Source organism: Chiloscyllium plagiosum, unplaced genomic scaffold, assembly GCF_037043375.1.
Source record: "Chiloscyllium plagiosum isolate Xiang-an unplaced genomic scaffold, Cpla_swu_hap1 HiC_scaffold_29, whole genome shotgun sequence".
NCBI classification, from domain to species: Eukaryota; Metazoa; Chordata; class Chondrichthyes; order Orectolobiformes; family Hemiscylliidae; genus Chiloscyllium; species Chiloscyllium plagiosum.
In genome coordinates, this window is record NW_028270167.1 from 33,041,013 (window position 1) to 33,065,533 (window position 24,521).

At 43.4% G+C, this 24,521-nt stretch overlaps 1 protein-coding gene across 18 annotated transcripts in view; it reads right to left on the reverse strand.

Annotated features, from left to right (window-relative positions):
- pknox2 (pbx/knotted 1 homeobox 2) overlaps window positions 1–24,521 on the reverse strand; it is a 479,880-nt gene that overhangs the window by 142,954 nt on the left and 312,405 nt on the right. For all 18 annotated transcript variants that reach the window (XM_087976466.1, XM_087976462.1, XM_087976460.1 and 15 more), the window contains one exon: window positions 16,516–16,652. In XM_087976466.1, the coding sequence (XP_087832592.1) occupies window positions 16,516–16,652 (137 nt within the window). The remainder of the gene's footprint in view (window positions 1–16,515; window positions 16,653–24,521) is intronic.

The window sequence follows — 24,521 nt, forward strand, 5'->3', positions numbered from 1 at the left end:
CTCTACGTGAAAAAGTTGCCCCTTAGGTGTCTTTTATATTTTTCCCCTCTCACCCTAACCCTATGCCCTCTAGTTCTGAACCCCCCGCCCCAGGGAAGAGACTTTGTCTATTTATCCTATCCATGCCCCTCATGATTTTATAAACCTCTATAAGGTCATCCTTTAACCTCCTACGCTCCAGATATATATGTGTTTCTATGTTCACACACTTGTAGAGTAGTACTCTCAGACTACACCTGTGGGGTGGCATGGTGGTTCAGTGGTTAGCACTGTTGCCTCACAGTGCCAGGGACCCGGGTTTGATTCCAGCCTCAGGTGACTCTCCCTCTATGGAGTTTGATTTGATTTGATTTATTATTGTTACATGTACAGAGATACATGTTGAAAGTTTTGTTTTGCATCTAGTACCCTAGATCATACCACACAAAGTGTATAAGGGTAATAGAACAAAGCGAGGAATACAATGTTACAGCATGTGTTTGCAGATTCTCCCTGTGTTTCCGTCGGGTGCTCTGGTTTCCTTTCACAGTTCAAAGATGCGCAGGTTAGGTGGATTAGCCATGCTAAACTACCCATTGCATCCAGGGATATGCAGTCTTAGTGAATTAGCCATGGGAAATGCAGGTTTACAGGGATAGGGTAGGAGCATTGGTCTGGGTGGGATACCCTTCAGAGGGTCAGAGTAGACTGAATGGGCCAAATGGCCTGTTTCCACACTTTAAAGATTCTCGCAATCTGTGATAACCAATGGCTTGACTGATGGAAAGATATGCTAATGGTCCTTTATGGACTATGATTCCTGACCATCTAAGGATGGTTCCCTGCCGTTGAGGTTGCATAATAGAGGTTCACTAGACCAATTCCTGTGAGATCAGGATTGTCTTATGAAGAGAGATTGAGGGAACATAGGAACCTCATTGAAACATATACAATTCATACAGAGCATGATTGGTTGCATGTAGATAAGATGTTTCTCCTGGCTGGTGAGTGACAAACCAGGGGATACAATCTCAGAATAAAGTGTTAATCATTTAAAACTAAGATTTGCATAGAAGGTGCTGAATCATTGGAATTCTCTTTCCCAGAGGACAGAGGAAACTCATTTACGGAACAGGTACAAAAAAAAAATAGATTTCCAGAAACTGATGATGTCAAGGGGTATGGAGAAAATGCTGGAAAGTGGAGTTGAGGTAGATGACTAGCGTTGATGTCACTGAATGGTGGAGTAGGCTGGATGGATGGAATGGCCAATTCCTATTCCTATGCTGATGAAGGATTACAGAACTGAGATAGGCAGATCAATCTAATCCATGATTAAACAAACATGAAAGGCTGAAGATTCTATATTCCTAGGAGTACGCAAAGGAAAATAGGTCTTAGGCTCAGGACTAAGCTAGTTTAATTATGGGTGTATTTTGCTGTTTAATAAGATCATGGTTGATAGGTTGTAGTCTCAGCTCCATTTTTCTGTCTGCACTCATAAACCCTTAACTCCCTTATCTATAAAAAAAACTTGACTAACACAAACATGAATATTCATTCAATGAACCAGCCTCCAGAGATTTCTGGAGAACAGCATTCCACAGACTAATAATCCTCAGAGAAAGAAAAATCTCAATCTCCAGGTTGAAAACAAGACCTCTTCTTCTGAAACTGTCCTCCAGTTCTAGTTTCTCCTACAAGGGGAACATCCTCTCAGAATCTACCGTATCATGCCCCTGCAGCATCTTATATATTAATCAACTGATCAACTTTTCTTATTAAGATAAGGCCTTCATCCTGGAAGAGCTTCATAAACCTTTTCTAAACTGCTTCTAACATAATTATAATGTGGAGGTGCTGGTGTTGAAAATCACATGACCCCAGGCTATAATCCAATAGTTCGTTTGAAAATACAAGCTTTTGGCGCACTGCTCCGTCGTCAAGTAGCTTGTATTTTCAAATAAACCTGTTGGACTATAAACTGGTGTCATGTGATTTTCACCCTTTCAAACAAGGAGGCCAACATTGATCACAGTAGCCCGGTCACCAAGGTCCTTTACGGCCATAATAAAATTTCCTTACCCTTGGATTCCATATCCTTTGCAATAAAAATCAAGATGCACCAATATCTGCAAAATGGTCCAATGTTACAATGTACCAAGATAAGCTTTGGTCATTTCTTTTTGCTTCTGTGCATCCCTATAGGAAGCTGACATGAACACCTGCATTTACACAAAAATAATGGAGTTCATATTATTAATACTGGGCTTGAGTGTCTCAAAAGGTATGAGATGACATAAAAATTAATTGAAAGCTCTGAAGAGGAGTCATCTTGAATTTGAAATAGGACTTGTTTCTCTCTCCACATGTGCTGTTCGACATGTTTCTGTTTTTAGTGTTTTGAGAGCTCTGCTCTGGCTGTGTGTAATTTGTGAAGGACAGCGTATAATACTGGAGAATTTCTGCTGAGTTAGTGATCCAAAGTTACTGGTTAAGGAATCTACAATTAACCCCAGTATCCTGTGCCAGCACAAAGCAAAAATATGATGATTCCATCAGGACTGTATTCTGAGGAACATTGGACTCAAAATATTCACTCTGTTTCTCTTTCCATAGAGGCTGCCACATCTGCTGAGTTTCTCCAGCACTTTCCGGTTTTATTACTGTTGGATTTGGTTGCCACTCATTCCTGAACCAACTGTGTATGTTGGGAAAGGACCAGAAATGGCTCAGTGCCATGAGTCTAATCATAGAATCTCTGTAGTGCAGAAAGAGGTCATTCAGCCCATCACATCTACACCAATCCTTAGAAGAGCATCACACCAAGACCCAGTCTCCTATCCTATCTCCGTAACTGCACATTTCCCATGGCTAATCCACAGAGCCTTCACTTCTCTGGACACTATGGGGCATTTTAGCTTGACCAATCCACTCAACCTGCACATCTTTGGACTGTGAGAAAGTGAGGACTGCAGATGCTGGAGACCAGAGTTGGAAAGTGTGGTGCTGGAAAAACACAGCAGGTCAGGCAGCATCCGAGGAGCAGGAGAATCAACATTTCGGGCATAAGCCCTTCTTCAGGGGTGATAGGGGTGGGGAGGGAAATATATCCCCTGGTGGTGGGGTCTGTTTGGAGGTGGTGAAAATAACGGAGGATGATACAATGTATCCAGAGTTTGGTGGGGTGGAAGGTGAGGACCAGTGGGGTTCTGTCCTAGTGGCGATTGGAGGGGCGGGGTTCAAGGGCAGAGGTGCGGGAAGTGGAGGAGATGCGGTGGAGAGCATTGTTGATCACATTGGAGGGGAAATTGCGGTCTTTGAAGAAGGAGGCCATTTGGGCACCCATACCTCCCCCCCTCACTTCCCTCCAAGGCCCCAGTGGACCCTTCCATATCCGTCGCAAATTCACCTACACCCCCACCTGCTCTCCGGCCTATCACCCTCACCCTCACCTCCTTCCACCTATCGTACTCCCAGCGCCCCTCCCCCAAACTCCCCCCCCCCCCCCCCCACTGCCTTTTATCTCAGCCTACTTGGCACACCAGCATCATTTACTGTATCCGCTGCACCCGATGTGGTCTCCTCTACATTGGGGAGACAGGCCGCCTACTTGCAGAACGTTTCAGGGAACAGCTCTGGGACACCCGCACCAACCAACCCAACCGCCCCGTGGCTGAACACTTTAACTCCCCCTCCACTCCGCCAAGGACGTGCAGGTCCTTGGCCTCCTCCATCGCCAGACCCTGGCCACACGAGTGCCTCATCTTCCGCCTAGGAACCCTCCAACCACACGGGATGAATGTAGATTTCTCCAGCTTCCTCATTTCCCCTCCCCCCACCTTATCTCAGTCCCAACCCCTGGATTCAGCACCGCCCTCTTGACCTGCAATCTTCTTCCCGACCTCTCTGCCCCCACCTGCTCTCCGGCCTATCACCCTCACCCTCACCTCCTTCCACCTATCGTACTCCCAGCGCCCCTCCCCCAAACTCCCCCCCCCCCCCACTGCCTTTTATCTCAGCCCACTTGGCACACCAGCCTCATTCCTGAAGAAGGGCTTATGCCCAAAACGTTGATTCCCCTGCACCTCGGATGCTGCCTGGCCTGCTGCGCTTTTCCAGCACACACTTTCCATCTTTGGACTGTGGAAGGAAACCAGAACACCCAGAGGAAACCCACTCAGACAAGGCTGGATTCAAACCCAGGTCCCTGGTACTGTGAGGCAGCATTGTGTAAGCACTGAGTCACCATGCCACCCAATTAAGATACAGTTACTCATGATGAACAGGCATTTGGGGTCAAGAATAGCTGTGTTTGTCTTAAAGCTATATTCCAACAAAAGTTACTGGATACAGGAGATTTGAACTAAATTAATAGAATTCTGCAATACACAAGTTCGATAAAGCCATTGTGACTAATCTTTGAAAAAATCTGTCCACTGGACACGCTGCCTTTTTATTAGAAGTTTCCTTGTTTAAGAAGGGTGGGAGGCAGAAGACAGGGAATCATAGACCTTGTAGCCTGATCTTGGTCACTGACAGGATTTTACAGTCCATTATTAAGGATGAGATTGCGGAGTACTTGGAAGTCATGGCAAATTAGGGCTGAGTTAGACATCACCGTCAAGGGGAGGCCATGCCTGACAGATCTGGTAGAATTGTTTCAGGAGGTAGCGAGCATATTAGACAAAGGAGAGCCAGTAGACGCAATCTATTTTGATTTTCAGAAGGCTTTTGACAAGGTGCTACTCAGGAAACCGCTAACTAAGAGCCGATGGTGTCGGGGCAAGGTTGCCCCAGCAAGGTACTGGCATGGAGAGAGAAGCAGAGATTAGAGATAAATGGTATCTATTTCAGATGACAGCCAGTGACTAGTGGAGTTCTGCAGGGCTCAGCTTTAGGACCATAATTATTTGTGTTGTACATTAACGATCTGGACAAAAGAACTGACAATATTATTGCTAAGTTAGCACATGACACAAAGATGGGGGCGGGACGGGTAGTGTTAAGGAAGTGGGTAGGCTGTAGAAGGACTTGGACAGGCTAGGAGAGTGCACAAAGTAGTGGCAGATGGAATATAATGTGAGAAAGTGTGTGGTTACACATTTTGGTAGAAAGAACAGAGGCGTAGACTATTTTCAAAGTAGGTAAAGGCTTTGGAAAGCTGAAGCACAAAAGGACTTGGAAGTCCTAGTTCACAAATCTCTGTCAATCAAATGTTGGCATGGAGGCAGAGCGGAAGAGTCGGACATCGCACATAGCCGTGGTAATAGGAGACTCCATAGCGAGAGGAACCGACCGGGCAGCAGGCGGGACTTAAGGATGGTGTGTTGCCTTCCTGGTGCCAGGGTTAAAGACATCACAGACAGAGTGCAGGACATCCTCAAGGACGAAGGTGAAGAGCCAGAGGTGGTGGTACATGTCGGCACAAATGATGTCGGGAAGAAGAGGAGGAACATACTACAGTGGGACTTCGGAGAACTAGGAAGAAGGCTGAAAAGCAGGACGTCCAGGGTGGTTATCTCCGGTTAGCTTCCAGTTCCTTGGGCTGGTGAGGCCAGAAACAGGGAGATAATGGACTTGAACATGTGGGGAACTGGTGCAGGAAGCAAGGATTTAAATTCTTGGATCACTGGGGTATGTTTTGTGGTAAGCATAAATTATGCAAGAGAGACGGTTTGCACCTTAATAGGTTGGGGACCAGCATTCTGGCAGGCAGATTTGCTACTGCAACACAGCTACGTTTAAACTAAGTAGCGGGGGGGAGGGGACAAACTGGAGGCTTAAGAAGGAAATTGAAGAGAAAGTTAGAACAAGGGGAGTCAAGAAAGACAACTGTATCAATGAAGCAGAAAACTCAAAAAGGGATCATGCTGTAAGGTTGAGTGAAATAGGAGTTGATGGGAAGGGTGAGGGCAGTAACAAATTAAAAATGCACGAAGCATTAGAAATAAGATGGATGAGCTTGGGGCTCTTTTGGAAATTGGCAGATACGATATTGTGGGGATAACTGAGACGTGGCTTCAAGTGGACAGGGCCTGGGAAATGAATATTCAAGGCTACACGTGCTATAGTAAGGACAGACTGACGGGCAGAGGGGGTGGGGTGGCCATGTTGGTAAGGGACGATATTCAGTCCCTTGTGCGGGGGGGACCTAGAATCAGGGGATGTAGAATCAGTATGGATAGAGCTGAGAAATTCTAAGCGTACAAAGACCCTCTTGGGAGTTATCTACAGGCCCCCAAACAGTAGTCTGGATGTCGGATGTAAGTTGAATCAGGAGCTGAAATTGGCCTGTCGCAAAGATGTTACCACAGTTGTTATGGGGGATTTCAACATGCAGGTAGACTGGGAGAATCAGGATGGTATTGAACCTCAAGAAAGAGACTTTGTGGAGTGCCTCAGAGATGGATTCTTAGAACAGTTGGTGCTGGAGCCTACCAGGGAGAAGGCAATTCTGGATCTGATGTTGTGCAACGAACCAGAATTGATCAGGGACCTTGAAGTGAAGGAGCCATTGGGAAGTAGGGACCATAATACAAGAAGCTTCAATCTGCAATTTGAGAGGGAGAGGGTACAATCGGAAGTGACAATATTTCTGTTGAATAAAGGGAACTTTGGAACTATGAGGGAGGAGCTGGCCAAAGTTCAATGGTGCAATATCTTAACAGGGATGACAGTGGAGGAACAATGGCAGATATTTCTGTGTATAATGGAGAAGATGCAGGATTAGTTCATTCCAAAAAGGAAGAAAGATCCTAGGAGGAGGAATGGGTGGCCGTGGCTGACAAGGGAAGTTAAGAAACATATAAAGTTAAACGAGAAAAAGTATAACATAGCAAAGATAAGTGGGAAAACGGAGGACTGGGAAGCTTTTAAAGAACAGCAGAGGATTACTAAGAAGGAAATACGCAGAGAAAAAATTAGGTACGAAGGTAAACTGGCCAAAAATATAAAGGAGGATAGTAAAAGCTTTTTCAGGTATGTGAAAAGCAAAAAAATGGTTAAGTCTAAAATTGGGCCCTTGAAGACAGAAACAGGGGAATATATTACGGGGAACAAAGAAATGGCAGAAGAATTGAATTGGTTCTTCAGATCTGTGTTCATTGGGGAAGACACAAGCAATCTCCCTGAGGGAACAGTGGCTGAAGGACCTGAACTTAAGGGAATTTATATTTGCCAGGAATTGGTGTTGGAGAGACTGTTAGGTCTGAAGGTTGATAAGTCCCCGGGACCTGATGGTCTACATCCCACGGTACTGAAGGAGGTGGCTCGAGAAATCGTGGATGAGTTGGTGATTATTTTCCAGAGTTTGATAGATTCGGGATCAGTTCCTGCGGATTGGAGGGTGACTAATGTTGTACCATTTTTTAAGAAAGGTGGGAGAGAGAAAGCAGGAAATTATAGACCAGTTAGTCTGACCTCAGTGGTGGGAAAGATGCTGGAGTCTATTATAAAGGATGAAATTACGACACATCTGGATAGTAGTAACAGGATAGGTCAGAGTCAGCATGGATTTATGAAGGAGAAATCATGCTTGACTAATCTTCTTGAATTTTTTGAGGATGTAACTCTGAAGATGGACGAGCGAGATCCAGTAGATGTAGTGTACCTAGACTTTCAGAAAGCTTTTGATAAAGTCCCACATAGGAGATTAGTGAGCAGAATTAGGGCGCATGGTATTGGAGGCAAAGTACTAACTTGGATTGAAAGTTGGTTGGCTGATAGGAAACAAAGAGTAGTGATAAACGGCTCCCTTTCGGAATGGCAGGCAGTGACCAGTGGGGTACCGCAGGGATCAGTACTGGGACCGCAGCTTTTTAGAATATATATTAATGATATAGAAGATGGTATTAGTAATAACATTAGCAAATTTGCTGATGATACTAAGCTGGGTGGCAGGGTGAAATGTGAGTAGGATGTTAGGAGATTACAGGGTGACCTGGACAGGTTAGGAGAGTGGTCAGATGCATGGCAGATGCTGTTTAATGTGGATAAATGTATGGTTATCCACTTTGGTGGCAAGAACACGAAGGCAGATTACCACCTAAATGGAATCAATTTAGGTAAAGTCGCAGTACAAAGAGATCTGGGTGTTCCTGTACACCAGTCAATGAAGGTAAGCATGCAGGTACAGCAGGTAGTGAAGAAGGCTAATAGCATGCTGGCCTTCATAACAAGAGCGATTGAGTATAGAAGCAAAGAGGTTCTTCTGCAGCTATACAGGGCCCTGGTGAGACCACACCTGGAGTATTGTGTGCAGTTCTGGTCTCCAAATTTGAGGAAAGACATTCTGGCTATTGAGGGAGTGCAGCATAGGTTCACGAGGTCAATTCCTGGAATGGCGGGACTACCTTACGCTGAAAGACTGGAGCGACTGGGCTTGTATACTCTTGAGTTTAGAAGACTGAGAGGGGATCTGATTGAGACATATAAGATTATTAAATGACTGGACACTCTGGAGGCAGGAAACATGTTTCCGTTGATGGGTGAGTGCCGAACCAGAGGACACAGCTTAAAAATACGGGGTAGATCATTTAGGACAGAGATGAGGAGAAACTTCTTCACGCAAAGAGTGATGGCTGTGTGGAATGCTCTGCCCCAGAGGGCAGTGGAGGCCCAGTCTCTGGAATCATTTAAGAAAGAGTTGGATAGAACTCTCAAGGATAGTGGAATCAAGGGTTATGGAGATAAGGCAGGAACAGGATACTGATTAAGGATGATCAGCCATGATCATACTGAATGGTGGTGCAGGCTCGAAGGGCAGAATGGCCTACTCCTGCACCTATTGTCTATTGTCTTAAGGTTAACACTGAGATTCTGTTGGCAGTTTGGAAGGTAAATGCAATATTAGCACTCATTTCAAGAGGGCTAGAGTATGAAAACAGAGATGTACTGCTGAGGCTATATAAGGCTCTGGCCAGACTGCATTTGGAATATTGTGAGCAGTATTGGGCCCTATATCTAAGGAAAGACATGCTGGAATTGGAGGAAGTCCAGAGGAGGTTTACAAGAATGGACCCAAGATGAAGAGCTTGTCTTATGAGGAGCAGTGGAGGATTCTGGGTCTGTACTCAATGAACTCTAGAAGCATGAAGAGGAATCTCATTGAAATTGACAGAATACTGAGAGGCATGGATACAGTAGACATGGAGAAAATGTTTCCACGAGTAGGAGACACGAGGATCCGAGGGCACAGACTCAGAGAGATGGAACAACTCTTTAGAACTGAGATGAGGAGAAATATTTTCAGCCAGATGGTGGTGAATCTGTGGATCCCATTGCTGTAGCAGGCCAAGTCATTGAGTGTCTTTAAGACAGAGATAGATAGGCTCTTAATTGGTAAGGAGATCGAGGATTACAGGGAGAAGGCAGGGGAATGGGGTTGAGAAACATATCAGCCATGGTCGAATGGCAGAGCAAATCCGATGGACCGAATGGCTTAGTTCTGATCCTATATCTTATGGTCTTTCCTCATAACCTGTCAACTTTCTTTTTCCTTTTCAATTATTTATCCAATTTCCTTTTGCAAGTTATTACTAAATCTGCTTCCACTGCCCTGAAAGGCAATGCATTCTACCATGTGCTGTGTAAAAAGTTCTCATTATTCCTGTTTTGTTAATTATTTTAAATCAGTGCAACCACACTTCTGCCAGTAGAAACAGTCTCTCCTAACTTACATCAAAACCTCTCATGACTTTTAACATCTCTATTAAATTCGCCTATAACCTTCTCTGCACTTGGGAGAGAAATCCCAGCTTCTCCAGGCATTCTACACAACTCGCATTTGTCATTCCTGTGTCTGAGAGACCATTCATGGATAACCGTCATCAATGCAACGTTGCTTATGGCAATCAAATTTACTTCACATGGTCTATCGCTATGAAAGGCTTTGCCACACTGAATGTAGGATAAAATGCTAGACTTTCTCAAACAGCCAGCAGTCTCTGGTCCACTGGGGTTTTTTCCTTTTTACAAATCTGAAACTTGGGGACTTTTCCAAAAAAAAAGCAAAAAACGAATTGATAAATGGGAATTTCAAAAGCGGTTTTGATCCCGCGCACAGCGTGACATCAGGAGAGAGAAAATGTACACATCTACTTTGAAAGCATGCACCATTTCCCTGATCCCCTCAGGCTTCAGTCATTGTTACAGAACCCCCTGGGAAGGGAGATTATAGAAAGAACATGAACTGAGTGTTAGTGCATTCCCGGGAACATCAGCAACACAACATCCAAGTCCACCGGGGCACATACCGACAGCAAGTAACTGCCACACTCAGAGAAACCCATGCTCTCAGAGGACAGGAGGGAGCAGACAAGGTCAAATGCAAAATGTTAAAGTGCCTCTGGGGCTGTCTCATATTTAGCTACAGTACACTATTCTGTCTCCTCACAGAGAAAACAAGCAAAACAAAACACAATGGCTCTGGGCTAAATCATGGCTTGTTTTGATCTGCAATAATTCTCCACGGTCATTTATTGGCATATAACAGAGATGGCGAATCAAAAACACAGATAAAGCCAAAGTAAACTGAGTAACTGAGATCAAGCAAATAATCAAAATGAACAGCATCTGTGGTAAGAGAAACAAGAGGTGATATTTCAAGCCCAATATGACCCTTCCTTCGAAATATTGTCCGCTCTAAAGACTAGATTCAAACTGTTTCTTTCTCCACAGATGCTCATAAATCTGTTGAGTTTCTCCAGCACTTTCTGTTTTTACTTCAGACTTCCAGCATCCACAGTGCTTTGCTTTTAATTGAAGTTAACCTTTATTCACTGCTGTCAGCCACCCATTCCAACCTTGCCCTTCATCATCTGGCTGACATACAGAAAAAGAAAGAGAAACTGTAAAAAGCACATTTTACAACCTTAGAACATCCGAAAGCACTTTATAGTCAGTGAATTCCTTTTGAAATTCAGTTACTGTTGTAATATTAGGAAGGACTGTGTATCGTTCCATCGTTTGGGGGTGGCGGGGGGGAAGAGGAGGTCTGGCTCAGTGCCAACAGCTTGCTAAGTGGCTACTCCTCTGATGTCAGCTGACTCAGCAAGTATCAATAGAACACACCATCAGTGGGATCCTTATCTTCCCCCTTAAATGACAATCTGCTCAGTTACACTCGTGCAAGAAAGGGGTTACTTGCTCAGTTTTTGTGATTGATCACGTTATTATTGTGCTTGTAAGAGGTAACAGCAGCTCAGGCCAACTATATGGACTGCAGAATAGGCTGCAAATGGTGGTACTACAAGTATCACTAAGGTAAAACACTGCAGAAGCCAAAGAGGGTCGTAAATAAGTAATCCCTTAAAGGATTAACAGTGAACCTCAAACTGTTTATTAACATCACATGAACCTGCAGAGCATTATATTCTTTAAAATCTATCTTAACCTGAGTGATCAAAAAGTAAGAACAGATCGAGCTCCGGAGAAGAAAGGCCATATTATCCCATTGTCAACTAGATTTATATTGGATAGCAGTGGGTATTATGAGATACCAACAGATTACTGATTTCCCAGAATAGTCGAATGTCAGCACATTCATTTAAAATTCTACGTGTTCACACAAGGCATCCTCTTAATGCTTTACTTGGCCTGAATAATATCACCTATTGGTGCCAATTCATTGCTCCATAGGACAGCCTTATACTGTGACATCAGCGGCACAAGAAATTGACAAGACCACCCAAATAGAGTGAATATACACTCACTGTAGTTGCTAGAGAGATTTCTATCTGAAGTGCAGATTCCAGTGATTGACATCAGATGGCAGAAACCCAGTTGCTACTGTGGTATAGAATACATAGGCTTTGAGAGAAATATTTACTGGGGCTTTCAATTTTGGTAAGGATCAGTTTTTGATCACTTTTCTACTGTACGTTTCTACCGTACATTCCAAATCATGGTGGTTCAGTTCAGAGTCTTGACCAGAACAAAATGGGCAGACCAAACATCGTCTTGTATAAGTCCCATAATTTTCTCTACCACTGAAGACTGTTTTTGTAGCCCTCCTGAAGTTGAATGTTTCTCCCCACTTGTGGTAATTTGAACCAAATGCTGTGGCATGATAGGAGAAAGTGAAGTCTGCAGCTGCTGGAGATCAGAGTCGAGAGTGTGTTGCTGGAAAATCACAGCAGGTCAGGCAGAATCCTGATGAAGGGCTCCGGCCCGAAATGTCAATTCTCCTGCTCCTCGGATGCTGCCTGACCTGCTGGGCTTTTCCAGCAACACACTCGCTCCTGCTGGGGTATGGTGCCAGGCAAAGAGGGAAGTAGAGAGTGAGAGGTGGTGGGCAGGGAGAGGAAAGAGATCTGGACTATCGGGGTTGAGGGGTTAAGCTGGTTTTACACCACTTCCCAATATCACTTGCCAATATAATAAATATAAATCAGGTGAGATGCAAAACAGAGAAACAGGAGCTGGGAATATTTGGCTATTCATCCCTTTGAGTCACCTATGCCATTCAATAGAATCATGGCTGATCCTCTAACTCAATGCTATATTCCTCCCACTTTCCCTCCCCAAGATGCCTTTAACATCTAAAAAAAATTATCAGTTTCTTGGATGTAGGAAACTGGTGTTGCAACTGACTCCATGAGCATCTGGAATAATAGGTTAGGTAAAAATGACAGTTATGAGTTTGACCTACTGCATGTCACAAGGGAATAGTTCATGCTGTGTGTCAGTCACTACCAACCAGTAGACTGCTGTTTATTGCCACTTGCAAACCATTTTAAATAACTCAGGGAACGGGGCGGGGGCGGTCTCAGAGCACTATGAACACAAACCCATCAACACCTCTCCTGCTTGAAAAGCTCATCGTCAACTGAACCATTAATCAGCTGTGACTGAAAGAACTCTAGGCACACGGTGGAAAATAGGAAATAATCTTGAACAATATAGAAGGCATGCCACGAGTTAGATGCTGTTCTGTGGTAGCATTAAATTAGAAAATTGAGAACATATGTCTACGAGCTTGAACAGATAAAAGAAAGTTGGCTAATGTCCACACAAAACTCAGAAACGTGGTTGGCGGAGAGTGGATATTCTGTGCAAAGTTATAGCCTCAAAGAAACACAGTTGTTCAAATAATAACATGCATAACCATAATGGTCTATTAAAGGCGTGGAGCTGCTCCCAGATCTCAGAATGGTGAATGAATCAAGCAAGTGAACTATAATGGAATATAATTGGGAACCCTGCTATGAACATTAGGAATCATTTATTTTATCTGGTGAAGGGATCTTTCCAAATGCCTTTTCTTTGCTAGTCCTGAACATAAATGCCAATGAGCCAGCAAGTTGGAAGCAAGAAACAGCCTATTATAAGACATTTAGAGATAACTCTGCCTCACCATGATCTTGGTCCCATATTATATCCCAGTTAATGGTACTTTTGAAACTTCAGCAAGAAGTAGAGAATTTATAAGAACCCTGAGCAGCTCAGCCTATAGCACTGAAGATCAACCTGTATTATTTCATTAATATCACAACAGGAAAGACTGAAAACTCAGCAGTTAGGGGACACCTTTTTGATTTGATTTATTACTGTCATGTGTACCTAGGTACAGCGAAAGGCTTTGTTCTGCAGGTAGTACAGGTGGATCATACCATACAAAGTGCATAAGGGCAAAAGAACAGAGCATGGACTACAGAGAAGGTGAACAAAGAATGAGATCTTCCAGGCAGATGGCAAGCATATTATATGCTGTTGTTTCACATCTCCTTGTTCAGGAAATGACCTCAAACCAGAGGTACAATCAAGTTTGAATACTTTGTCAGGTCAGCTTCAAAACAGAGACCATTCAGGTCTGCGTATCTCATCCTAACAGACCTTCCAAGGAAGACAAATGAGTTGTTGAGAAAAATCCAACTTCAAGCCTCTTAACCTTCATGAAACACAACTTAATATGGGAAGTGGGTAGCTCATAGCCCGGTAATGAAATCCACTCCAAGTCATATGGCAGAATTTGATGTTCTCCCAGTAGGGAGTTCACTGGTGACAGTTATTATAAAGAAATAGTACGCATTGATAATAATAGATTAAACCCTGTTTGAACACCTTCATTTGGGCAGGGAAAGTCACTGGGTAAACAATAATCACTGTTGGGTTACTTGTGGGTTTTAAGGTTGGGATCCCTTGATCATATACATGATCGCTAACCCTGAACAGGGCAGGGCAGTTGCCTTCCTCCCCCCAAAACACAGTTTATCATGACTTGGAAATATATCATTAGCCCTTTAGTGTCTTTGGGTCAAAATTCTGGAACTCCCCTCCCAACAGTACCCAAGACATAATGACACCATCAAGAAGGCAGTTCATACCACCTTCCCCAGGACAATACATTTTGGCCCAGTCAGTGACACCAACATCCCGTGAATGCGTAAACGTTTTAAAAATTCATTACTTTGTTGAGTGGCCTGCCATTCGAAAGAAGGCAGGCCTGCTGAGTGTCAGACCCCCACCCACCCAACCTTGGTGCAAATGGTGAGGGGCCACTGCTGCCCAGATACTGGCATTTTAAAATAGCAGCGTTGCCCCAGCAAGGGGCAACACTGGCCTTGCCAGTCAGTGGGAAGACCCCCTTTATTACGATAAATTCAACCCATACAGCCATTCATAGTGATCATATGAAAATGGCCTCATTGACAATTATAGTCGTCCTAAACAGGCTCAGAGCAAAATCGATTCATCTTGAGACAATAGCATGCATCCATCTTTCATGATTATGAGAATCAGTAGGGCCATAACAACCAATTTCAGGAACACGACCATCACTCAAAGGTCCTGAGAAAAGTCACCAATTGTACAATTATAGTATTGACCCTGGGTAGGTAAAACTCATTCCTGGTTTGGAATTGGCTACAGGCAGACTTAATTCAGATTGAGACAAAGAAAAATCAGGAATTAGACATTGGGGTTATCCTTGGCCATTAAAATTGAACAATCCATTTCATTTTTAGACTGCCACAATAATGCACACAAGGTAGACCATTCTGATAGCTCTGGTAATCTAGTAAAATCCTGAGTCATTATCAAAACTGACAAAAAGGATGGAAAAAACACATGAACTGGAGATTCTCTATATATTGAAAAGAAAGAACGCTGGAAATACTCTGCAGAAACAGAGTTGGTCATTTTGGTTGCAGACCTTGGGTCAGAACTGGCCAAAGTTAGAGATCGAACAGGTTTTTAAGTAAGTACAGAGAAAGGAAAAGTGGGGAGGAAAATTAAAACAAACAGGAAGGTCTGTGATTGATTGGAGGGCTAGCAAGATTACATTTTGTAGAGTATAGGAGATCAAGGATAGAGAGGTGAGAATGAGGTTTGGACAGAGATTGACAACAGCAACTGACCAAAAGCACAGAATCGTGCTGATCAAATGTGTTCTGTAAATCAGGTCACCATTCTATTTGCGCCCAGTTTAAATGAGATGCAAATTATTAAATTGAAGCAAACACAGGTAGATTACTGTTTCAACCTCAGGGAAGTATCGGGGGCCTGAATACTAGAAGGAAGGAGGTGAATGAACCACGTATTACATCTCCTGCACTTACACATGAAGGTGTTGTGTAATAAGAGAGTGATTGAAGAATAAAATGGTTTGGAATGGAGGAATATTCCTTTTGGAATTCTGAAAGGAGAGCAGAGGAAATGTATGTTTGCTGGAGGAATCATGCAGGCAATGGTAGGTGACCATCCACTGAATGTGAAGTCTGGCGGGTGAGGACAAAGAGAAGCCTATCATAGTTCTGAGGGGTGGGGGAAGGAAAAGAGTGCAGGATATAGGCAGCTAAAGTTCAACATCATTATCTACCAGGATGACAGGGAATCCTCAGAAGGAAAATTGAAGATGCGGGAGATACTAGTGAAGGTCACATTGTGAGAACAGATTTGGTGGAGATGAGGAAACTACAAAAATGAAATTCAGTCCTTCCAGTGAGTGGGGTGCCAGGAAACATAATCAAGATAGCTCCTACTACCAACTTGCTTTGTTTCTTCTAACATTTAAGCATGGGTCTCTTTAAGGCAATGAAATCTAAGCGTTCTTACAGAAATTCATAGACATATATTAAGAGGCTGTATGCATTCAGCTTCTGGCTTTGTGTTTTACACATTATACAAGACTTGCACCAGGGTCATCAGTTTGTAAAGTATAGATTATAGCAAACATTGGCATCCATACGGCTCTCATTGATAGGGAAACTATATAAACCCTACAGTTATCCAGTGGTAATCTAATAGACAAGAATTATTGTTGAGCTTTCAGTTCAAAACATTCAGTTTTACCCACCAAAATCAGAGAGCTCATCCAGGGGTACTAACCTGGAAATTGGTTTCCAGAGTCATTGGTTTATACTTCATTTACTCCAATTCACAACAGGAAAAGGGGGTTAAGAAAATCTGGTGAAACCCTTTATGTTCCAGCACAATCAGATGACTCTATAAATTTTTCTTATCCCACTGCTCTCAATACTTGCATGCTATTCTGCAAATGCTTTTCACACTGGTGGCTCTGTATCATTCTCATACCTGTACACTGCTCTCTTGTCAGACTCCAACTGTGCTTGAGGGTCGAGTGGTACAGTGGCTACAGGGGTGGCAGCCGCAGAGGATGATGGGATATGCACTGGCTGCGTCTTGGTGGTCTGCTGGGCCGTGGCTGTCATCTGTGAAGGAGGAACATAATAAAGCTTTACGAAGGGACCTGACCTCAGTGCAAACATCTAAACATAGTTTCAAGAGTTGGCTTGCTTTGACACAAAAGCTGCTCCCCTGCATTACACACAGATCTGTTCACTATCCAGTCACCTTCAGTGAAGTGGGCAAAATGGAGAAGGTTTATTCTGCACAAGGCTTCACAATGGCCATCAGTGGATCTGGTCTGAGACTGGTGGCACAGTGGTTCAGTGGTTAACGCTCACAGCACCAGGATCTGGATTTGACTCCACCCTCAGGTGACAGTCTGTGTGGAGTTTGCACATGCTCCCTGTATGTGTGTGTGTGGAGTTTCATCCAGGTTTCCTCCCACAGTCCAAAGGTGTGCAGGTTAGATGGACTGGCCGTGCTAAATTGCCCATAGAGTGCCCATAGGGATGTGCACACTAAGTGGATTTGCCGTGGAAAATTGAGGGTGAGAGGAATGGATTGGGGGGGGCGGGGCAAGAGTCTGGGTGGAATGCTCTTTGGCAGTCGGTGTTGTCTTGATCGACCGAATGGCCTGCTTCCACACTGTAGGGATTCTAATCATTCTGTGGACCGCACAGTGCCATAATCACAAGTTAGGTTTAGGCTTCATAATGTAAACGAAAGTGTATCATGAACAGCAAATACAGTACACTATACTGAAAGAATTATAATTAAGTCACTGTTTCACCTGCAAAGAGTGTTTGGGGCCTGCCTGATTGGAAGGGAGGAGATAAATATGCTTGCATTGTAGATGTTATAGACATGGGAGGGAGTGTTGTGGTAAATGAAGGTCAGGATATGACAGAGTTACTACAATTGTGAAATGGGTGGAAAGGTGAGGTTGGCAGTGGCACAAATAGAAGGTGGCAGAAATTTAGAATAGATAAGTGGTTCTTTTGACTGGCACAGACTTGATGGGCCAAAGGGGCCTTTTCCTGTGCTGTTGACTTCTATGGCTCTATAAATTGCAAACAGCAACCCACTGAATGGAGGAGGCTGGTGGGATGGAAGGTGAGGACAAACAGAACTCTATCTGCATACTGCAGAGGGCGCAAATCCAAAATAAACACAAACGGTATACTCAGCCAGTCCGGCAGCCTTCTCGGAGAGAGAACACGGAACAAAGAAGTAGAACAGAAGTTAGGGAAATGCAACAAGCTCAACAAATACCTAGCCAACCAGAGCAGGAGGGCAAATGATGGCTGCATCATCAGAATTGCTGCGGTGGAATTGGAAGAACTGAGAGATCAGCTGTGGGATATGAGGAAGTGTCATCAGCATAGCTTTGTGAATCAGTGGGCTTACAGTAGATACTGATCTCTAGCTTATGTCTCGAAATGGAGATAAGTAAGCCAAGGAAGGGAAGAGTAAGAAATTATGGGAGGCAACAGAAGGTTGGGATTTTGAAATAAAATTGAGAAAATTGTCCAGTTCAGAGAGAGAGAGAGAGAGCATGAAATGGCACGAATACAGCCATAAGTGAACAGAAAGGAGAGATGATGGAAGAACATGGGTAGGCCTGGAAGAAAGAATGTTCCACATATTAACATAAAAATATAGACGATAGCAGATGTCGGCCACTCGAGGCTACTCCACCATTCATTATAGGAGAAGCCAATCTTCGAAATCATTACCCTAAGTCCTGTCCTTTCCCCATAAACCTTGATCATCTTAATCATAAGAGCTATGTCTACCTCCTTCCTGAAACCAGGATGTTTTGGGCTCAACCATTTCTGTGGTAATGAATTCCACAGGTTCAAAACTCCCTGGGTGAAGAAATCTCTCCACAGCCCAGTCCTAAAAGCTTTACTCCTTATCTTTAAAACTATGACCCCTGGTTATGGACTCCCCTACCATTGGGAACACCCTTCCTGCATCTAACCTGTTTATCCCGTTAGAATTTTATAGTTTTCTATGAGATCTCCGTCCATTCTTGTAAACTCCAGTGAATACAGTCTTAATCGATTCCTGAAGAAGGGCTTATGCCCGAAACGTCGATTCTCCTGTTCCCTGGATGCTGCCTGACCTGCTGCGCTTTTCCAGCAACACATTTTCAGCTCTGATCTCCAGCATCTGCAGACCTCACTTTCTCCTTAATCGATTTAATCCCTCCTCATACATCAGTCCTGATTTCCCAGGAATTAATTTGGTAAACCTTCATCGCATTCATTCAATAGCAAGAGCACCCTTCCTTAGATATGGAAGCTACAATTACACACAATACTCCAGGTGTGGCCGCACCAATGGTCTGTATAATTGCAGTCAGATATCCTTGTTCCTGTGCTAGAATCCTCTCGTTACAAAGGCCAACATACAGTTTGCTTTCTTTACAGCCTGCTACACCTGCATGTTTACTTTCAATGACTGGTGCATAAGGACACCCAGGTCTCATTGAACATTTATCACTCTCTCTCAATTTACAGCCATTCAAACAATAGTCCCCCTTCCCATTTTTTGCAATGAGCTTCCAGCTACAGCTATAGATTTCCGTAATAACACCATTTATCTGAAAGAAGTGAGTGAAAATAAAGGTTTTTTTTTTCACCATGGGAACCAATATCTTCACTGAATAGGTCTCTGGGAAAGCTAATTTTTAGATCAGTAACACATGACATATCTCATCTGCGAACAGTCAGCTCACTTCCTGAACTGCATTCAGTCATAAACGAAAACTAATTCAGGTTTGAATAATAAGGTGGCCGGATATCTAAAACTATCATAAAATCCTTTATTAGATGTTGAAGGCCTTGTCTCACCTTGTAATGTCCCACCACTAATCTTATTACCCTGCTCTGCGCCCTGTGATGATTAACATAAACAGACCAAAAGAACCTCACTTCATACACTGAGACCTAGAAAGATCCCTGCAAGTCGGACGAAACAACAAATATAAGGACAGGAAAAATTTTAACAGTGACACTCATCCAATCTAATTTCTTGTGGGGGCATTTTTGTCTCCATGAATCTCTCAACTTATTTTCAGGATCACTTGCCAAATGAATCGAGTTGACCTGCCACAAACCAGTAGAAAACTTCAAAAGGTTCTACTGGGAGAGATAGGTTGCTACTTTACACACGATATTAAACTATGAGGCTTTACCTGATTTCGGAGCTTGGATTCCAATTTTCAGTGGGAAAAGGTTAAGTAAAATGACTCGACAATGACACCTGCTTTATACCATCCTGTGTTTTCTTTGTCCCAATATCACTTCCTTGCACACTCAAGACTGTGCCATTTAATGTCTCCTGACTTCTACCACACCCCAAACATTCCCTTTGCCCCACCTCTATTTGCTCAAACATCAATTCCACGCCAAACCTTCACCGGGTTTAATGGAAGATCGTCAGTCTGAAACTTGGGATGAATTTGATTTGATTTTATCTATTCTTGTTGCATGTACAGAGTTACAGCAAAAAGTATTGTTTTGTGTGCTATCCAGACAAATCATAGCTTACATAAATACAGGGTAATAGAACAGAATGCAGAATACAGTGTTACAGCTATAGAGAAGGTGCAGAGAAAGATCAATTCTAGTGTTTGAGAAGTCCGTTCATAAATCTGATAACAGTGAGGAAGAAGTTGTTCTTGAATCTGTTGGTACATGTTATCAAGCTTCTGTCTCTTCTGCCCAATGGAAGAAGGTGGAAGACAGTATAACTGGGTGGAAGAGGTCTTCAGTTATCTTGGTATGAAATCCTGGTTGAGAATCCAGGATAGCCAATGCTCCGGGAAATCTCCTAGTGCTCCAGCTCATGCAGCACATCATGATGGAAGTTTCTGCCACCACTCTCTGTAACTATAGGAAACTGCAACACCTGCTAGGTCGAGAGTGGTTGAGGACAACCACTTCCTGATCTAACTAGCTCCGTCTCTTGTAGTTAAAATGATATATTTATTGCATGCTAACACTAGTTACAGGTTACATTGATATGATAGAAATTGTTACACAATCTCTGAGGAGGATCCACTCCTTTGAAATCCTAAGTTGTTCTGCCCACAAAACGATATGGCAGTATCATAATGGATGGTGCTTACGACATTCCTCAGTATTTGCCCTTTCAGTAATGGTAATTGGGTTATTATAATAAACAATCCAATTCGCTAATGTTTTTGGGGAAGGAAATCTGTCGACTTTACCATTCTTGTCAACATGTAACTCCAGACCTACTGCAGTGTGTTTCACTCTTTACTGCCCTCGAAATAGCCTAGTACATATCTAATACACTGCTCATTGTCACCGTCCATTGCATAACGAATGCTATTTATTTTCCAGAAACATGCATTCTGTACATGAATAAAAAGATTTACAAAGTTTCTGAATACACACATGAGAGGACAGTGTTCACAAGCTGACACTAACAGCACAGGTGCTCATGCAAATGTAATGCTCGTTCTGAATAAAATTATTGTTCTCAAACTGCAATGAGCACTGTGGTATTGCAAAAGTGTCAGACGGTGGCTATCTCGCGGAAATGAGAGGACTAACTATCTCCCCTTGATTGCCTGGTCAAATTCCCATGTGTGTTCTGGGGGCATTAAACAGGAACAGACTTTTAAACATGGGTACGACGTCAAGGGTTGAGAGCTCTATGGTGATGTATCTCCTGACTTCATCCAGGGACTGTCCACAATTGAGAAGCATAAGCCAGGAGTGCAATGTAACAGTCACCAATTGCCTGCATGAAAGCAGCTCCATCAGTACCATCTAAGATAAATCAGCTTGCTGGACAGATATTCCACACACCACTTTCCATGTTCTGTATGATGGCCCGCATCCTACTGATAACCTGATAATGGTTAATCGCCTCACCAAAGATAAACTTCCCTCTAGTGTGAGTATTAAATACCAACATTTAACCTCAGTGGCCTTCATGCCAAAGCAAATGTGACCACTGTAGACATACAAGACCTATAGTATATAGATAACTGCAGCATCATTGCCAACTGTATAGTGGATTTGCAAGCCACACTTTACCTCTTCAATTCAGCATGCAAAAGAAAGAGCCCATTCTTGAATGTTACCAAAACAAAACTCATATTAATCCAGATTTGGTCAGTCAGGTATTCCACCTCCTCCATAGAGACTCTACAATATGTTGAATACTTCCAATACATCAGCAGCTAGCTCTCTCAGCAGGTTACTAGTGACAAGAACATCCAATGCTGGATCAGCTGCTCCAGCCCCACATAAACTAATGCAACAAATGTTTGACAATGAAGACCTCCACAAGTCAACAATGAACCTAATGTAGTCATCACAACACTCCTGTTATCACCATACTTCCACACAACAGTGAGACCTAGACTATTTGGATATCAGCAACAGATAAGAGCAAGAGAGAAATTCCATCAGCAATACCTCCACCACATTCTCCTGAGTCAATATGAGAACCATGGAAATGTGTTAGTGTCCAATTTGAAACCAATCTACACACATTCAGCAAAACTCCTGTCAAAACAACTATGATCTACTGGACACTGTCAGGGCAGATGAAATACATCTCCTTTTACAGCTCTTGCTTACTCAACTCCAAAATAGCCAAGAATCTACAAAGAACAATGAAAATGCTTCAAAGACACTCTGAAACTGTTGCAGAAGAATGGCAGCATTGACATTCATCGCTGGAGGAGCTCAGTACCAATCATTCATTGTGGTAACAATTTATCCATCAAACTACATTACGTTTTGAGTCAGGCAAAGCATCAGCCTGAAGAAAAGGAAACTCCTGTAATCCAGACCCCGCTACCTTGTGAGATGTCTTACCCCTTGTGTCCAAAGATCTCTGCATTGAGAATTGGCCTGTTAAGTTGCAGGAAGACACACAGCAAAGACCCATAACCTCAAGTAATTAGCATCTTGCAATGGAAAGTCAGTGACTACAATGACTTCATCCACTACCTTTAGCATTCAGTCTCTCCAGCATTGGTGCACCATGGCAGCAGCATCTATAAGATACACTACAGCAACTCCACAATACTTCTTCAACAACACTGTCCTGAATCCGCAAGTACTTAGAGTCATAGAGATGTACAGCAAGGTAAAAGACCCTTTGTTCCAACTCATCCACTTGTCAGCATTTGGCCCATATCCCTCTAAACTCTTCCCATGTCCCCATCCAGATGCTTTTTAAACATTGTCATTGTACTAGCTTCCACCACTTCCTCTTGCAGTTCATTCCATACTCGCACCACCCTCTGTATGTCACTATGTATTCAAAAACACTGACATCTTCACATTATGACTTGTGAATATTCATTGGCCCTGAATCAGCTTGCAAACTTCATTACCGCACGTACAAGTTAGGAGCAGCAGTGGGTCATTCGCTCCTTCAAGCCTGCTCAATCAATAAGATTATTGCAGACCACTGATGGTCAACTCAACCTGCGCTACAAGGACTGCAACAGTTTAAAGTAGCAGCTTATTAACCTGCTCAATACTTAAATATTTGCACTCTGCATTCCTTTCTAGTGGTTAAGTTCCCACATTTTAGTTTGTGTTTGGCCCCATGGCTTACCTCCAAGAGACCTGGATAAATGCGAGGTGATGCATTTTGGAAGGTCGAATTTGAAAGCTGAGTACAGGATTAAGGATAGGATTCTCTGGAGGAACAGAGGGATCTTGGTGTGCAGGTACATAGATCCCTTAAAATGGCCACCCAAGAGGACAGGGTTGTTAAGAAAGCATATGGTGTTTTGGCTTTCATTAACAGGGGAATTGAGTTTAAGAGTCATGAGATCTTGTTGCAGCTCTATAAAACTTTGGTTAGACCGCATTTGGAATACTGCGTCCAGTTCTGGTCACCCTATTATAGGAAAGATGTGGATGTTTTGGAGAGGGTTCAGAGGAGGTTTACCAGGTTGCTGCCTGGACTGGAGGGCTTATCTTATGAAGAGAGATTGACTGAGCTCGGGCTTTTTTCATTGGAGAAAAGGAGGAGGAGAGGGGACCTAATTGAGGTATACAAGATAATGAGAGGCATAGATAGAGTCGATAGCCAGAGACTAATTCCCAGGGCAGAAATGACTAACACGAGGGGTCATAGTTTTAAGCTCGTTGGAGGAAAGTATAGAGGGGATGTCAGAGGCGGGTTCTTTACACAGAGAGTTGTGAGAGCATGGAATGCGTTGCCAGCAGCAGTTGTGGAAGCAAGGTCATTGGGGACATCTAAGAGACTACTCGGCATGCATATGGTCACAGAAATTTGAGGGTGCATACATGAGTGGTCGGCACAACATCGTGGGCTGAAGGGCCTGTTCTGTGCTGTACTGTTCTACATTCTAGACACCAACTTCCTGTGGGATTACCTTTTGAAGGGCAATTAGGGACCAGGCCATAAATTCTGTGCCTGCCCACAGATCTCACGTGCCATGAATGAAATTTTGAAATGTCGTGTCACCTCATTCCCAAGATCGAGGGCCCTGTCCCAATTCATCCATGCCTTTCCAAGACCGGAGATCGCACCACCACAAGCCCCTCCGTCCCAGGACTGAGCTGTCTGCCTTCTGAAACACTTATGGAGCTGAACAAACTGTCATCCAACAAACAGCCTGTGTGACAGAGCAGGCACGAGCATGCACGATTTGGTGAGCAATGGAAAGGAAAGCTGTTGTGTTACCTGAGATGAGGGAAAAGCTCCTCTCCCTCCCCCTCCCATATTGCCCTAGAGGACTCTTGCTGGATTTTGATCTCAATCCTATTTTATTAAACAGTCAATTTGTTTCTCAAGGGAGCAACAAGGATAAGGTTGCTTGGTCCATTATCAGCTCTTTCAAAAGCCATAAATTCTTAATCCCTGCTTCAGTGTGAATTAAATTGGGCTCTTCACACTCAACTAACCCCATTCTGCAT